Here is an 18,176-nt window from a genome sequence, read left to right as displayed (position 1 = left end):
GGCACGCGCGCACGCGCGCACACACACACACACACACACACACACACACACACAAGATCTCTGTAAACACGGGGTGCTCTGCTCTCAATCAAACCAGCATCTACCCCCCCCCCCGTTCCCCACGCGTATATCTTTTCTACGTCAGAGCATAGACATGGTAACGCCCCGCCTGCCTCTGATTGGCCTACCGACACTGCCGGCTTTACCAGAGTTTCCTCCGAGGTGGAAGATAGTCAAGATACATGATGCATAGTCTGCCGCGAGGTTACTCTGTGGTGGGAAATAAATAAATAATACAAGTACGATATGTCAAGAGAATGACAGCTTGGCACACGCGACAGTAACTTTTGTAGAAGAGGCTAACTATCGGTGACAGACAGATAGCGCCTCATCGATCAGCCAATCAATCACATTCCTCACGTACAGACTAGCATGCTGCTCATATCAAAATGAGAGGATAGAAGGGAGATTGAATTTGACACCGAATGGCACTAGATGTCACATGCAGGACGCATCAGAAATGTGGACCGTCCTCTATGGGGACCTACCAGGGGTCAAAGTCTGAGAGAGACGGATGAGGCTGGCAGGGCACTGCGTCAGGCACCCAGAACTTGAGGCAAGTAAATTGACCCTATGGGAGCCAACCCACGGCAAAGCCAGGAGGGGAAAAAAGCGTACCACCTATGCAGACGTGCTGCGGCGTGACAGCTTGGCTGACAACACTGCACCTGATGTTGGATAGGAAATTGTGGAGGGCAGCAATCCAGGAATCCCGAGTTGGTGTTGGCTAGACCTCACTCTCGCAGTCAACTAACTGTGCTTTTATTATGAAATATCCAAGACTATTATTAAGATATTATGTAAGGTGCTTCTGAACATATTGCTAGTTTGTTTGACCTCTTCAAATTATACTCTAATCTTAAAATAATTGCCTAAAGATTGCCTGTCTTACAAGCCTGATATTGGCCTTCTAATACATGAGGGGGCTGTGTTTTTTCTTTTCTTTTTACTGTTATTTTATTACTTATTTTTAAATAAACGTAATTGAAAAAGCACAGTGCTTTTTCAAACAAAACAAATCTGGATCTTGTCAGAGCAGGGCTATATTATAGTATATGTCCCTACACAATTACACAACAAGTAGGCTACACTACATAAGTGAATGTACTGTAGGCTTACTTAGGTTTCTTCCCACAGCTGTTAGAGAATGCAGAGTTTCCCAAACTGCCTTCTCACACACAGAAGTTAACTCATATCAGTTTTTGTCTGTGTGCTGACAACCTTGCCATGACACAGCAGGGGGGAAAGAAATATATACCGCCCCATACTGCAGTTGCTTTTTAAGTTTAGGAAATGTCTGAATCCTCCCCATGGGGGGTTTGAAGCCTCTCAACTCTTTATAAACATGTCATCACTCAACAATTGAAAAAACAACGTTTGGGGGTGGGAGAGGGGGGGCGGTTGGAGTTTCTTCCAAACAAACTCTGACACTCCAAGAAAAGTCAGTCAGCAGGGAGGATCATTCTTTTGAAGCCTTTTGGAGAAGGGAAATTATTCAGTATGGCATCACATGACCTGGCTATAGCCAGTGCTATACTTCAAATCTTAAGGTAGAGGATTGGGTTTGTGAACTTTACCAAATGCCAAATACTGTCACAGTCACAGACTTTTGTCATTTTATTGTACAGTCTAGGTCTTGTATTTCTATGTGTTGTTCCCTGGTCTAGGTTTCATGGTTCTATGTTTGTTTGCTCCAGCTGTGTCTCATTTTGTAATTAACCCTCATGTGTATATCAGTCTTGTTCCCCAGTCAGTCCTTGTTGAGTCATTGTATCCTGTCACCTGTTTCAGTCTGTGTAGTAAAACTTCATGGTTTTGAACACTACATGCCTGGCTGTCCTGCGTTTGGATCCTCACCTACACGTGACAGATACACATTGTCTGTGTCGGGAGGAACCCTCATATGTCCAATTCAGTCAGACAACTCTTAGAATTAATTTAGTAGAATATATATTTATTTATTTATTTATAAAGCATAGATTGGCGTCAGCTGAGCTCTGTCCCTATTAATTCCCTGTAACATTAACACTTTAGTTAAGTTATAAGCCAAATAGAATTACAGGGAATTAATTAAGACCCCCATGCAGGGGGATCTGTTAACGGAGTCTACAGGTGGATGCTGGGGAGGCGATGCTGGGATTTGCAAAGACTTCATGAGCAGCAGGTTAGCAGCAAGCGAGGCAGGGAGACAGCAGCAGCAGCAGCGACGCACGTCCGCACGGCACGAGAGAAGCCAGGAATGAGCAGGTAGGCAGAGAATATTTTTGAGCTTGTGGATCTGCTACTGTTGATGCTTTCGTCTGACACTATAGTATATGATCAGGTGTGGCGTAATGTTACGATATATATATATATATATATATATATATATATATATATATATATATATATATATATATATATGTACTGTATATGTAGCCTAACACAACATGTTAAAATATAGAGATAAGAGGTTTCTGCCCGACAGCAACGATATCAATGTGCAGCAGTGTTTCTTGACATGAAAACCGACTGCTTTACACCACTGGAGAGGGAAAATGACTAACTATGGCGTCACACCGCCTAGCCGTGCTATGGCAGACTAGCCAGAAATAACCAGCAGCCACAACAGCTACAGTATCATGAATCATTCATTCAACAGAAGTCACAAAACCGTGAATGTACTATTTCCTTAACTCATTCTGTACGGGAAATAGCAGATCTACAAGCTCATAGTGCGGCACCGAGTGCCGCGCTACAAGCTTGTACAGTAGGTCTGATATTTTAGAAGAATCGTGAAAATGTGGCACAAATCTTTGAATATATATTCTTTCAGAGCGAACGTTTTTAACTCAAATCTTTGTTTCTGAGAGGGTCCTGGAACAACATATTTACAGATGGTGGTCGGTGGCCAATTACATATTTTTGAGTGGTGCAACCACTCCAAGGAACAGCAATGTCCATCTTAACCTATGTGACTGTTACTATGAGAACCAGTAGGGGGGAAAGGGGACAGAGGGGAGAGTTGCACCACTCAGTTCACACGGGTGTGATTTTTTGGGGTGTCTTTCACATGATATATTAACTACCACTGATATAGTTGAGGTTGTTCAGAAAACTGTCAGGATTTAGAAGATTTATTTATAAATTTTTCGATGTCAGCCCTAATTGGGTTAAAAAAAGAAATTCCGGTCACATCTCTGGGGGTGTAGTTCTGTTCTTGGCACCGCCGTCCGGCCGTGTAACAGTGTCTCATCCGCTCGCTGCTGTGGGAACAGCCTCCGTGGTGTTTTGGGCGGAATTGTGCCCAAAAAAACAAAGGTTGTGTGACTCAGCAATGACAAACAAATGGCTTGTGGGCAGCAGTTGCCAGATTTGTTGCGAGAGAAACAAGCAGCCAGATCTATGAAAACAAGCCAAAAACAAGCCACTACATGAGTAAATTGTAACGTTTAGCACTCTGAGCTGGAGTCGAAGACCAGTGTTGTTTTTGTCGACTAAAAGTATGACGAAAAATGTTCGTCGACTACCTTTTTTCACCGACAAAAACTACATAAAAACTAAATATAAACTAAGCCATGATGACTAAAACTATGACTAAATATACTGACTCCTCGAGTAGTCCCTCACGTCCCTCACGCAAGGGCACGCTCCAGCGGTCCTCGACACCAATGTAACGTTTAGCATGCACCCTGAGCTAGGAGTCGAACCCCGGTCTCCAACTCAGTAGACGAGGCAAGCAACAAGCCACGCCAAGAGAGAGCTCGGTTGGAGGGAGCAAGTTACGGCCGGGTCTTTTGCAGAGTCATTACAATATGATCTCTCTCTCTCTCTCTCACACTCACACTCACACTCACACACACACACACACACACACACACACACACACACACACACACACACACAATAATACTATAATAGTGGTGTTAAACCTAATCTAATCTAACACAAATTAAATAAAATAAAAACCTTGACTTGAGGAGGATTCTAAAAAGTCATGACACGTTTCTACGTCAGTGGTGCTCAGAATTATCTGTATTTGGCAGCGGATCCCCATCTGAATATATGTTGTTCCAGGGACCCCCCCCCCAGAAGCAAAGATTTTAGTTAAAAACGTTAAATAATAAATATTCAAAGACTTGCGCCACATTTTCACGATTAAAAAAAATAGCAGACCTACAAGCTCTTGTGTGGCACTCGGTGCCCCGCTATGAGCTTGTAGATCTGCTATTTTCCAATAGCTAAAGTACAACATAATGCTTAAAACACCAAAAGGGGTTCCCGCTGATATGGCTGAATTTCTGACACTAAACGCATGAGACATCAACTTCCCTTGTAGATCTTTATTTGACGTGCACTCAGTATACACGGATGCCACTGGCTCACAGGCCGGTCCTCCCAAGAAGCATAACATAACAATCACAGAGTTATACCTTATATACAGTCTTAGTCCCACCCACAAGGCGGACCAGAATGAGAGCAGACAGGATGGGGAGGTGAATGAGCAAAGGACCATTTGTTTACACACAAAGGAAGAGGAAGAGGGGGGGGGGGGGGGGGGGGTGGGACGGAACAGGTGAGACGGGAAGGGGGGGGGAACTTGCTCTCCCAACATGGACAGGAAGAGACGGGGGTTGTGAGGTGGAGGTGTGGAGAGGATGTAAGTGACAACCGCCAAATGTTGCCCACAGGTTACAGCATGGTTCAGTGTTCCAAGGCCCGTCTAGACTAATTTAGTGTATTCAATTACCATGGTACTATAGGCTCATTTAAATGTATTCCAATGAGCTTTTGGTGATGGTAAATTCCTCGTCAAATCCTTCCTCTTGTTAATTAAACAACAGCTTAATTAAACAATTAATTGTGAATTTCCCATCAATATCAAAATAATACATCATAATACATTTGAAGAAAATACATAATCTCACTAGCTGTCACTCATTCTGGGTGAACTGACTTAGGGAAAAATACCCCCTTTGATCACATTTACATCTATAGAACAGTGCCACTGGTTTTGTCAAATAACCCAGAAAACATCATATATTTCAAACAATATTTTCTTTCCAGGTATTGCATTTAGCTTTTTTAGCAATGATATCAAACTGGCATGCTGCAGGTGTCGATTTTCACACCTTACACCTACCTCCCTTAACTGAAGGAAAGAAGTTAACATGGTATAGACATTATTTTCCATTTCATCCTATGAAACCATCAGGTCATCTTTGGTATGCCTGATTTTGGTTAGGAGATTTTGTACTTGGTAATGTTATTTTCTATATAACACAATTTTCACAATTTACATAATGCAACACAGATCAATCCCACTGCCTCCTTGACAGCTGCAATGGGACATCTTTTCCCCTGGCTGCATCGGCGGCCATCTTCTGATAGGGGTGTGTGTGTGTGTGTGTTGAGGCGGTGGGCAAGTCACATGTCTGTAAATCATATGTGAAGTTCAGTCCTCGTCACGTGCTTCCTCTTCCGCTTACTCCCACTCTGCGTGTTTTCAGAGTGTCCAGTTACAAACTCACTCAAGGAAAACATTTACATATATTCCAAACAACATTTTCTTTCCAGGTATACGGTCAAGTAATACCCCCACTTTTTTTTTTTTTTTTTCTTTTTTTTCTTTTTGTCTTTTGTTGGGCTGTCTGCTTTTTTAGCAATGATATCCCCCTGGTTCATTCCTGTGGTCCCCCTCGGAGTCATAATCTTCTTCATCCATGTGGTCCCCCTCGGAGTCATAATCTTCGTCATCCCTGTGGTCCCCGTCGGAGTCTGAATAGTCTCTACTGTCCACTCTTTGCATGTGATGTCTTTTTGACAGCATAGTAACCGCGCTAATCATTGCAAGCTGAAGGACTTCTGCCTTGTTTTTGTCCTGTTTCTTCTCTTTTTTTTTCATCTCGTTTTCGACGTCCTCTGCATGAATTGCATGTTTGATGATTTCTGCCGGATCAGCGGTTCTGTAGCCAATGAGAGATTGTTTCACACGTTTAGAGAGTTTGTCATGCATGTTGCTTATTAGCTGGCTGGCCAGGAATGCTTTTGCAAACGGGTCGTTGGGGTTTTCCCCTCCCCCGTTGGTCAAAATGGATTCCTCCAGGCGGTGGCGGAACTGACTGATCGTTTCATCTTTGCCCTGCTTACAGTTCTGCACTTCAGTCAGATTTAATATCGTTGGGAAGAGTGTCATAACCTTCTCACACACTGCATCCACAGCAGTCATGTATCTGCGATTGTCCTCAAATTGTACAAGGACAGGCCTCTCATTTTGATACATTTGGGCGACATCTAGGACTGCTTGCATTTTCGAAGGTTCCATATTCTTGGCACAGATGTCAAGTACCTCTTTCATTGTAGGTCTGTATGTACGGCAAAAGGCCTGCAGTTCTTTAGTCCAGCGGCATCCTCCCACTTCAGTAGGCGTTTTCAGTGTAGCTGCGTATTGGCCTATGTCGTCTGGAGACCACAGGCGTTGTACCATCATTACATCGCCGTACGGATTGGCTACTTCTATCATGGGGCACTGTATGTCAGCCAGCAGTATGTTGTCCCCGTCCTCCTGGTCCATCCATGGGTCAGAATAAAGTCCATTTGGGGTGGGGACCCCGCCCGGCAGGCGACAGTACTCTGATGCACCCTGTGTACGTCTCGCTGTCCCAGGCCCTCTTCTGTGTGGCGGTGTGCTGCCCTGGGTGATGGTGGCACTGCTGCGATGAGGCGTTGTCCTCCTATGTTGGCCAGGGGTGGACAGATGCATAGATGGGAGCAAGGTCTGTGGTTTTCGAGATCTTGGCTGTGTCGTGCCCGCATCGCCACTGTTGGCCAGCTCTGGGCCAGAGATGCCAGTGCAGGATGGAGCTTCTTTCAATAGGCCCAGTGCAGCAGAAACCAGGATCGTCGTTGGAGTAGTCAGGCTTGTAGTAACATTCTCCAGGCTCAGCGCAGCGGACACCAGAATTGGAGTAGAGACCTGTAGACCCCGACTGGCTTGCATGGGGGACTGCTGTGAGGGAGACAAAAAAGAATTCTGAGGAGCCAGTGGTCTGTCCTCTTCCCTCAAAGAATATTCAGGGGGAGCAAGTAGCTGGCTCTCTTCCCACAAAGAATCAAAGTTTGGTAGTTGTCTCATATCACTTTCTCGTTGTCTAAATTGTGCTTCCTCCATCCACAGTGAAAATACCTTTTTGTGGCGGTCACATTTGTCAAGTTTATGTGTCTTTACTGATTTTTTCTTTCTCAGTTTCTTCTCCGCTTCTTTTAGCAGTCGCTCTAAGGCAAGCAATCTTATTATACTCAAAGAGCCTTGTTCCGGAAAGCCCATGCGTTTCCACTCATCAATGCAGCATAGCGCTTCTGTACCATATTTTTCAAACATGTCTTGCATAATCGAAGACCATCTCTCTTTGTTCTCTGTGGCCGAAGGGGCACTTTTTTTATTCCCCATATTGAAATACTGTCAGATAAATGCTTTACAATACATACAGAGATCTAGTCTATTTAACACGGTTTTCTTAAATGCAACGCGGTATTGTTGTCTTGCTTGACGTTCTTTTCTTTACTTTTAAGCAAGCACTGTATCTTTATGTCATTCTGTGACGACAACAAATTGTATGTTGTATTGTAACAGTTAAACAAGTTGTCTTTGTGCTTTCAACTTAACTTTCTTTGCAAGCACCTTTCTTTATGTTGTTTCAACAAGGTTCTTTGGCTTGACTTATCTGGCGTTCTTTCTTTACTTTAAAGCAAGCACTGTATCTTTATGTCATTCTGTGACGACAACAAATTGTATGTTGTATTGTAACAGTTAAACAAGTTGTCTTTGTGCTTTCAACTTAAATTTCTTTGCAAGCACCTTTCTTTATGTTGTTTCAACAAGGTTCTTTGGCTTGACTTATCTGGTAAGCATGCACGGTTCTTTGTGCTGCAGCTGACTTAATGCAAACAAGGTGTCTTTATGTTTTACAATCTTGACGTTAATTCAAGGTCTCTTTTCTTTTCTGTCCACTAGGCTAGATTTCTGTATTTTGTGAATTTAAGCATACTTGACTATTACAATAGATAGGTTTGGCAAAATATGAGAATTAGCACTTAAATTGTCTGGAAAACTGGAAGGTTCTCACCGTTTCAGTGTAGCCACGGGGTTTTTTTAAATCCTGGCGTTTTGAACTCCGTAGAATGCAGCATTTGACTCTTCTGTAGATCTGTCCGTTTGTTGAGATGATGGATAAATCAGTCAGTTTTGATCTTCCGGAGTTTTTAGACGACAACAGGATCCCACTTCTGACACCAAACTGATATGGCTGAATTTCTGACACTAAACGCATGAGACATCAACTTCCCTTGTAGATCTTTATTTGACGTGCACTCAGTATACACGGATGCCACTGGCTCACAGGCCGGTCCTCCCAAGAAGCATAACATAACAATCACAGAGTTATACCTTATATACAGTCTTAGTCCCACCCACAAGGCGGACCAGAATGAGAGCAGACAGGATGGGGAGGTGAATGAGCAAAGGACCATTTGTTTACACACAAAGGAAGAGGAAGAGGGGGGGGGGGGGGGGGGGTGGGACGGAACAGGTGAGACGGGAAGGGGGGGGGAACTTGCTCTCCCAACATGGACAGGAAGAGACGGGGGTTGTGAGGTGGAGGTGTGGAGAGGATGTAAGTGACAACCGCCAAATGTTGCCCACAGGTTACAGCATGGTTCAGTGTTCCAAGGCCCGTCTAGACTAATTTAGTGTATTCAATTACCATGGTACTATAGGCTCATTTAAATGTATTCCAATGAGCTTTTGGTGATGGTAAATTCCTCGTCACCGCCCAAAATGAGTTATAGTTAAGCCTACATTCCCAATCCAACACAAATAAAATAAAATAAAAACATTGACTTAAAAGAGATGATATAAACTAGGACACTGGATAACTGTGTCAGAGCCTCAGAGGAAGTACATTTTGAATGAATCGAGTCAGACTTGGCTCACCTTGAATACCCTGTTGTCCCTTTTATTTCCAGCCCGCGACAGCTCATTTGGGAGGGGTTGGGTTGAAGCTGTATTGATCTTCTATCCCCTCGTGATAAAAAGATCCTATTTCTGGCACCACCATGGGGCTGGAGAGCCGGAATGCATGTGGCAAAGCAAATGTCTCGTAGCCTACTGCCACCCATGTGGAACATAACTAATGCATGACTCACCACATTGCAATTATCTATTATTCTATCAGCCCAGCTGAAAGTATAGTGTAGTGCTGTGAGAAGGCGCTGAGTTAACCCATTCAGGACAGGAACCTGAAACCTGAAAACACTGGTGTTTTAAGCATTATGTTATACTATGAAAAATAGCAGATCTACAAGCTCATAGCGATTTTTTAAATCGTGAAAATGGGGTGCAAATCTTTGAATAGATATTATTTCAGAGCAGGGGGGGGGGGGGTCCCCTGGAGGCTGGAACAACATATTTTCAGATGGGGGTCGGTGGTTCAATATTTTTGGGGGTCCTATAGACTCATATATGGAACTTGGCCTACCAGTGTTTGCTTAATTGCCATAGTCAACTGAGCTTTTGTTGTTGGTCGTGATCGGTGTGTTTTTGTAAGAACATACAGTAGATGGATAAAGAGAGAGACTGGCCCCGAAACACGAACATAAGAAACCGGGGGGGGGGGGGGGGGGGGGGTTGGTCACATTAGCCTCAAATCAAAACCAAAATCAAAGAACGTGACAAAGTAACAGAAACGCGATAGTCAACGTCCAACAATCAATGGTGTCGGATTACAGGCAGACGCCGGCCGGGGCTTGCCGTCAACGGTTTATTATCGTCGTGTCACAGTGTGTCCGCTTGCAGTCCATTGTGTGATGTGCCCATTGTCCGCGTGCCATGTGTGCCACTGTGTACTGTACTGTGTCACCATGTCACTCGTGTATACCCATGATGTGAATGAAGTGATTCTTGCCTCCCGATGAAAAAGGATCAACTCTCTGGGAGAGTGGGGGACTAAAGTCTGATACAGTAACAGAGAGTATCAGTGTTCTTCTGCAAGTCGTATATCAAAGCAGAGAGAAACTTCATCCTCCCCTTATTCTATCTTAATCTTTTCTCTCTTTCTCTCCGCGGCGACTGCTGCAGTCTAAATATATATATCGTAATGTCCCAGATAAGTCTCAGCCGATGGGACAAGTACAGTACGTAAAAGTGAAAAAAGGAAGCCAGACCGCACACTGATCATAAGCTCCCAGGTAGATCGGGTGCGGACTTGCTTTTTCAGAGAATTGTTTGAGATGTGCGTGCGTTCCCTTTGGATTCTATTTCACAAGTAGGCCTACATGAAAGTAAAAGTATGCACACTGAGCCACGGTCGGACTCGGAAGGAGGTACGAGAAGTCGGTGACCGCGATGCATCCATTACGATGTGAAGATGAATCACGGACCGTGTGTCCTCTCGCCGAAACACACTGGGTTTGAAATTTGAATGCATGCAGGTCACCAGTGTTGCCAGAGAGAAATAACTATAAGCAACATAAATGTAGACATGAAAACAAGCCCCAAAGAAGCCACTATTATAGGCCACAGGAGCCATTTAAACCTCCAATACCTCCAAATAGCCAATGTACAATCTACAAGCTCACAACATGTTGGGCAGCAGTGGCCTATAGGGTTAGAGGAGCGCCCTTGTTGTCGGTTCGATTCCCCGGACGGGCAGGAAAGATCTGGGTCGGGAAGTGATTGATCATCACTCCTCCAACAACACCGCTGAAGTGCCCTTGAGCAAGGCACTGAACCCCCACCTGCTCCAGTGGAGCTGCTTAGTGGCCAACAGTATAAGGCTCCCAGGTTTTAATGTGTGTTTCTATGTGCAGGGCGTTGCTGAAAATGAGCACTTGTGCTCAGCTACTACCCTGTAGCCATGCAACACGTTGCTATGAAGCCACAGAGTCATCATAAGACCTCTGACTAACAAAACAGTTGTTGTTGTTGTTGTTGTTGTTGTTGTTGTTGTTGTTGTTGTTGTTGCTGCTGCTGTCGGGCAGAAACTTAATTTTGAAAATGAATGCCCTACTTACACAACAGCATAATAACTACGGTATATTCGATCAATTGGAACAAAAAACGACAGAGGAGTTGTGCTTCTCGGCCATCCAAATTGTACGACGTCGTCAGGACTTTAGAAAAATCAGGTCACATTTTTATTTTCCATGAATGGAAAAAAGCTTTGTGTGGAATGAAAGGCCTAAAATGAACTGGAAATAGAGTCCACAACACTGTTAAGGGAATAACTCAGCTCAACCGGTTTATGAATTATTATTATTCAACGTTTCGATCACTGGGATCTTCTTCAGGACTCATTCCTGAAGAAGATGCCAGTGATCGAAACGTTGAATTACTACGATGTGTTTCCTCCAACTGCGCCTTGGTCTGCCCCGGGGTCTCCTCCCAGTGGGACGTGCATCGAGGACCTCCCTAGGGAGACGCCCGAGAGGCATCCTAACCAGATGCCCGAACCACCTAAGCTGGCTCCTTTCCAGGAGAGTCTCTCTCGTGTGACTGAACTTCTCACCCTATCTCTAAGGGAGATGCCAGCCACACTGAACAACAACGCGCTGCCACATCAGAGTGTGTATAGAGGCAGTGCACCTGCACAGATTACAGCATCAGTGTGCATTGGTATATAGACATAGGCATACAGGCTGTATGCATACAGGTGTATGGACATACACAGGCTATAACTGTGGATGAAATGGAATATCTCTATATACTGTATAGCCGCTGTTGTGATAACAAGTGATTTCGTTTCAAAGTGATTCACAAACCCAACAAGGTTAGAATGATTATGATGCTATTTTAATAAGGCGAGGAGGACCCAGAGGACCCTGACTTCACGGGTTCATTCACGCGTGTAAATGCATTCCTACGCAAATAATGGCACGATTATAAACGCGTGCTCGTTTTCGTGCGTAAACAATCAGTCTCTCCCTCCCTCCCCTCGCATGCAGCCCCGTGTGGACAAAGAGAATTACAACCCCGTACGCTGCAATAATCCTCTCATCATCATCATCGTCACAAATAAACACACCTCACACTAAAATTATCTGTGGAAACAACATAATTAAGCCGCCAACAAGTGATACATAGCCAGCACGCGCACACACACACACACACACACACACACACACACACACACACACACGCTCAACTGCGCTTTCTTTCTTTCTTTCTTTCTTTCAGCAAATTAACTTTACGCTTACCTTGTGGTGGAGTGTGTGTCTGTCATTCAGCTCAGAGATGAAGTGAGGTTATAGTGTTACATATAGGCCTATAGTAAAGCGGCTATAGTAAAAAATAGTAATCCTTATTATCCCAGGCTGGAGAGTGAGTGACCGTTTATTCCCCTCCTGTTGATACTAGTTGTGTTCAGTTCACACAATAAATACAGACAGGACCAGCATGCATGCATGCAGCTGCGGCGTCTCTCTCCTCCTCCTGACTGTAGCCTACTACTGTACTGTCTCTTTCCCATTATCTCTCTCTCTCTCTCTCTCTCTGGCGGTGACGTCAGACCTGCCATGAGGGAAGACACGCCCCCTAGGGCCCTATAGCTCAGTGGTTCCCAAAGTGGGGTCCGGGGACCCCCAGGGGTCCTTGAGGGAGTTCCAGGGGGTCCCCAGGTAAATGATAGTTTGGAACCAAATGGACCCGATTAACATTGATTTACACTATAATTTGGGGTATCAGAGATATAAATACCATTAAATGGGGGTCCGTAGACTAATGCATGTCAAACTGGGGGTCATTGAAATGAAACGGGTTGAGAATCACTGCTAGAGCCATAAACATCTTTTCTTATGGGGGGTCCCTGGCATATCTTTTCAAATGGGGGTCCGAGGGCTCATTAGTGTCAATTTGGGGGTCCTTGACATGAAAGAGTTTGGGAACCACTGCTATAGCTTATCTAGACTGAGTGTCAGAGCATTGCAGTTTGGACTTTTCTGTTTGGATGTATTGAATCTTGAATCTCAACTTAAAAGCTCAGCCTGAGTAGATGTTAACATGACCCCGACCCATGTTTGAAAGTGAAAAACCCCTTTAAAACAACTTTCCGTCATTTAGGCCGTCATCAGGATAAATGAGCCAAAAAAGAAGAAAAAGTTGAAATAATGTAAAAACAAGCTAGGTTTCTGCCCGGCAGCTTTTCCATGACCAGTTCTGACCACTAATGTCCATTTGAACTACGGCTTTAAACAGACATCAAAGTGCTTGTCTTAAACCTCTCTTAAAGCTTTTTTAGATTAATCAAGCACGGCTGAAGAATTGCACAGTTGTCGAGACGAAGAACCATCTAAGTCCATACTAATTAATTAATCATAATGTATACATTATTGATAAGTGGTCAGGACAGATACTTTTCAGGGAGGGGTCAGAATAAATGATGGACTTAGTTGGTTATTCGCTGGTTAACTTATTTGTGCCAGGGACCCCATGAGAGTTGATTGTCTTCCTTTTTTTAAATTATTATAATACAAAAACACCTGAAAATGTATTCCTGTTAATTAGAGCTGGGGAGACATACCTGTTACTTGTTCAGTGATACATTCAGGTGTTTTTCTTTCCCCTCCCTCCCAAGTCAAAATCAATTATTTCTATGTGAATATAGAGCTTTCACTTAAAAATAATATCACTTACACTACCTTTGAGGAATCCTTTTCTTTGCAGTGCAACTTATCCTTGTCCAAGTGCTCCCTCTGCTGAACACATTCCGCAATTACAATTAAAACCCAAGCAGTGTAATCTGTCTCAATGCAAAGTTTTATTGTGTTCACCACACAAGCATGACGAGTCACACAGAAGATAAAGTTTAAAAGACAAGACCTATTTACATTATGTTGTGCGCACAGTGTTAACGGAACCAACTGCAATTCAAAATAAATTCCAAAAGCAGGGTTTGGGAAACTTGTTGTTGGTACAGGCTGAGGCTGAAACAAAAACTAGCTTGTGTTATGGATATGCATAGGTAGGGTTGGAAGCCACTTCTTTAGGATTTTAAAGTGGTTCCTTAACAGTTCCCTCTTAACGGTCCTATTCCTATAGGGGGGTCCAAGCGGACCCTTACAGGTCTGTAACTCTGTGACAACCTTTTCCACCGGTTGGTTGGGAACCGGTTCAGTTCTTTGTGGTTCTTAGCCAGAGCTCCAAAATTGGAACGTTAATTATGAATTGAGTGGGCAAAACCATACCTATATTAGATTGTTATCACCATAACACTTGACACTTGACCAAGACAATGATTTATTGTATTACAAATTGTATTTATTTTTTAATTTGCAAATGAGGCATTATATAGGAAAATACACAAGAAAATAGAAAATATGAAAATATTAATTTACTTATATTATCGATCCTATAAACAATTTATGTATGGTTTTGCCCACTCAATTCATAATTAACGTTCCAATTTTGGAGGTCTGGCTCATGGACTAAGAACCAAAAAGGAACTGAAGGTTCCATTTGCACACTTTTACAAAATCTACAAGCTCACAATCGCATTGTGACGCATTGGAAGCTTGTAGATAGGCTAATTTATTTATTTATTATGGGTTCTGAGTTCCAGTGTTTCCAGAATTCATGTTCATACCACCGTCTGTGCAGAGGGCCCAAATTAGGTGCTCAGACAACCTAATCTGAAACCGAACCGTAGTGTGGACAAATCCAGAACCCGCAAAACATGTCGACACAGTTCTCTTCTGTTCTTGTAGTCAGGCGAGAAAAAATATTTTTTTGTTTCATTGTCAATGGCGAACAGTGTGTGCGTGTGTGTGTGTGTGTGTGTGTGTGTGTGTTCACAGCAAACATTCCTTATGATAAATAATAAACTGTTTGGGGGGGTTTCTATTGCACCACATTAGTGAAGAAAAGGCCTGTGGGTTTTGGTCATGCATAGCGTGTGTGAAGGAATGCGGCCTGTGACCAGGTGAAGGCCGCAGTGTCCCGTTTGGTCATGACTGAGCCACCTCCAGCTTGGTCTCCATCGACGACGGGGCTTCCACCATCTCTCCGGACATGAACATCTCCTGGAACACACAGCGGACAATACAATGAATGGCAGTATGCCCCTGTCGTAAATATTAATGATAATTTGATAAATTCAATACTTGCTTTGCAATAATCTAAAAGCTTGACTTTCTAGTTTGGCAATTTCAACTATTTTTTTGTTTTTTTGTAAAAAGTTATTAAATTATGTATGTTATTTGCCATATCTGCCCCATGCAACTTTTGTTTACGAAACCCTACAAGCCAAACAAATGTAATTGTCATTCGTAATGTTTAACAGAAACGCAATCGCGACTAAACAGGAAAGACACTAGTATATGCGAATCAAATAAAATAGTCGATCAAATAATTAGAAAGAAGAAGAAAAAGGCAGGTTACAACACTTTTCGTTTAGTTTTTCTTCTTACAAAATTATGTTTATTGTCATGATTTGTCACAACTCGAGTTGGCTTTGTCCGCAGCGTAAATGTCTTTAAATAAATCCATATACAGCCATACAGGTATGTTGATCACCCACCTTGTCATAGATGACTTTAACTATCAGTGAACAGCTGGGACACGTGGCCTCTTCTTCACCGTTCTCCAAGTCCTCCTGTTGAATGGAAGGAGAGCAATTAGGGTGACTAGATCCAAAGTGTTCATTTGAGGGGCAGAAGTATCACTTGTGTGGGACAGGGGGGACGGGACGGGGTTAGCGACTTATTACTTAAAACCTTTGATTCTAACATGTAAACTACATTAAATAAGAAGGTTGCCTTTGGCTATCACATTTTTCAGATTTTTATTCTGGAAAGTTATGCCAAATCTGTCATGTTTTCCTATATAATGCCTAATTTGCATATTTAAATGTACAATTTCAGAAAACTGGGGAAGTTTCATGGTGATAACAATGTCTTAAAATGTGTCATCCAATTCACCTAGGTGAAAATAACAAAAAACTCCTGTGGAAGGGTCATCATACGGTACTTTACTTGAAACAGTAACCCATTTATGCCTGACGTCAATTAAAAAAATGTCTTCTATGGCTTTGCCTACTCATTTGGTAATCTCGTCTCGAAAACTCTTGGGAACCCAGATTAGGTAATCATAGCCCACATTTGGAGCTCTGGCTCATGGACTTCTGTTGGTATTTTAACACCTGAATGCAGCCTGACCACTGACCTGACCAGTAATGTAAACCAACCAGAATCTCAACTGAGAATACAGGTTCTGTTTCAAGCTCCGTCTATAAAGAGACACAATTTGGCCATGCAGTTCAAACCTGTCACTCTGCACTGAGCCACTATAGACCTCATAGACAGCAGCTACAGAACAACAGGAAAGCCCTCAATGCCATTTTAGTGACCAGAATCAGATCCAAACTGATGTCTCACATTTTGTTTTAAATGCAAATTTTGGTCATGGGTGGTATGGCCGACTTGGTACCATAGCCTAGGGCAGTGTTTCCCAACATATTTCTCATGTTATTTTAACAGACATAATAATAATAACAGATCTTGCAGGAAAGAGAGCCAACTATTAGGGGACTAACTATTAAGGCATTTCAGCAGTGAGGCCTGCCAGTCACAATGTGGGACATGGTCTCAATTTGTGGGACATGGTCTCAATTTGTGGGACGCCTGAAAAGTCCTGGCAATGAGGGACTGTCCCACACAAAGGGGGACATCTGGTCACCCTAATTAGACCCTAATTTGCAAGGGTCTTCTTTGACTTGCATCACTGCATTGAAAGAGTCCAGAATGTGTAGTCAGACTCAGAATGTGACCATATGTAACTATGTTGCATCATTCATCACTGCATTAAAGACGTAAAGGTTGCATTAGTATAATTAGTATATTGAAATATATAGTGACTGACCAATAATAGACAGTATTGCATAAGTGAGTATTGCATCACTGCATTGAAGTAGCCTTGGTTGGGTTGGATCTAGCCCCTCTCGGAACCCTCCATAAAGCTTTTATGAAATTTGGATGATCGCTTTAAGTCTACCAAATGCCAGAACTTTAGTACCATTTGGGTTCTGCTTGTGGGGCTAGGTTGGATCAGGAGTCTATTATTTGATCGAGTCTTGACTCGATAAAACTACATCTATGATTTATTACTACTATAGTCAGCATTATCAGCCTTAATTGGACCAAGAAAGACTATATTGTGTATGTTATATAGAGCATTACTTTTACTTTCAGATCATCGATATATTTTGATGAAAACAAAATAGTAGTGGCCAACAAAGAAGCTGTCACTATAAGAGCTGCATTTATACAAACATGTTCTTAAACAATATTGTTTTTGAGAGACAGACAGACTATACCAGTGCCATCACTTACTTTAGTTATGGCGAACCTGTCTCCACAGGGACACGGGTAGTAGTACGTCTCCGTCTCCTCGTCGAACTCAAAGTCCTCTATCTCCACCTCGTCGTGAAACACCGACATGATGATGGGATGGTGATGATGTCCGAACGAAAATTATTGATAATAAACTGTAAATACAGCATTCAATCACATTCAGAAGGAGAGAGAACTCCATGCGCCGCCTGTCAGTGCCTGACTGTGGTGGTGACGTAGTAGGTAGTTGGTTGTCTTGTCGCACATGTTTGACGCGTCCCTGTGGCGCCGCACTTCAGCCGCTAGATGGTGCCGGAGCCACGTTGCCCAGACAGTTTTTAACTCCAGCAGGGAGAAAAAGGTATTAAGCAAGGCGTGGTATTATTATTAAGGCCAGTGGTGGCCTGGACAACGCCAAGTATTACATGATTAAGGTACAACACATTTACTAAAGTATCAGGAGAGTTGAGACGAATTCGAACCGTTTTGTCCATAAAAGATATCCATAATGTGATGAATAAAGCCAAGGGTCAGGACAGGTACGTAGCGCTATAGCCCCTCTCGGAACCCCCTGGGTCAGCCCAATCCGAACCGAACCGGGCTGACCCGTAGGGTTCCTGGTCAAGCTAAGATTTTTCAATGCGATTGTTGGGACGCGGATATACACACACTCATCGTTTAGTCCATCGGCGCGGAATTAGGACGCTTTTTATTGTGTTTGTTTACGGATGTGCGAACTATAAGTACCTTACATACCT

General features: G+C 43.2%; 2 protein-coding genes across 3 annotated transcripts in view; both read right to left on the bottom strand.

Moving 5' to 3' along the window:
- LOC308311342 (cytoplasmic protein NCK2-like) overlaps positions 1-12,515 on the bottom strand; it is a 35,119-nt gene extending 22,604 nt beyond the window's left edge. For both annotated transcript variants that reach the window (XM_080758028.1, XM_080758029.1), the window contains exon 1: positions 12,292-12,515. The gene's annotated coding sequence lies outside the window, so the exon portion shown is untranslated. The remainder of the gene's footprint in view (positions 1-12,291) is intronic.
- Positions 12,516-13,841: 1,326 nt separating this feature from the next.
- dph3 (diphthamide biosynthesis 3) lies at positions 13,842-17,640 on the bottom strand. The gene is made up of 3 exons (XM_080758290.1): positions 17,419-17,640; positions 15,609-15,683; positions 13,842-15,111 (listed from the first exon to the last, which is right to left on the bottom strand). Exons 1-3 carry the CDS (start codon positions 17,524-17,526, stop codon positions 15,037-15,039), a joined length of 258 nt encoding a protein of 85 aa, XP_080614416.1. The 5' UTR covers positions 17,527-17,640; the 3' UTR covers positions 13,842-15,036.
- Between the last annotated feature and the right edge of the window lie 536 nt (positions 17,641-18,176).

Source organism: Protomyctophum bolini (genome assembly GCF_963924005.1).
Source record: "Protomyctophum bolini genome assembly, chromosome: 24".
NCBI lineage: Eukaryota > Metazoa > Chordata > Actinopteri > Myctophiformes > Myctophidae > Protomyctophum > Protomyctophum bolini.
This window is presented reverse-complemented; position numbering and strand designations above follow the sequence as displayed.

Bases quoted from the DNA above. Each gene is read 5' to 3' on its own strand.
- dph3 (XM_080758290.1), bottom strand. From the start codon at position 17,526: ATGTCGGTGTTTCACGACGAGGTGGAGATAGAGGACTTTGAGTTCGAC. The intron at 15,684-17,418 runs GTAAGTGATGGC...TCCATTCAACAG, and splicing joins ACAGGTTCGCCATAACTAAA to GAGGACTTGGAGAACGGTGA. The intron at 15,112-15,608 runs GTGGGTGATCAA...TGTGTGTTCCAG, and splicing joins TTAAAGTCATCTATGACAAG to GAGATGTTCATGTCCGGAGA.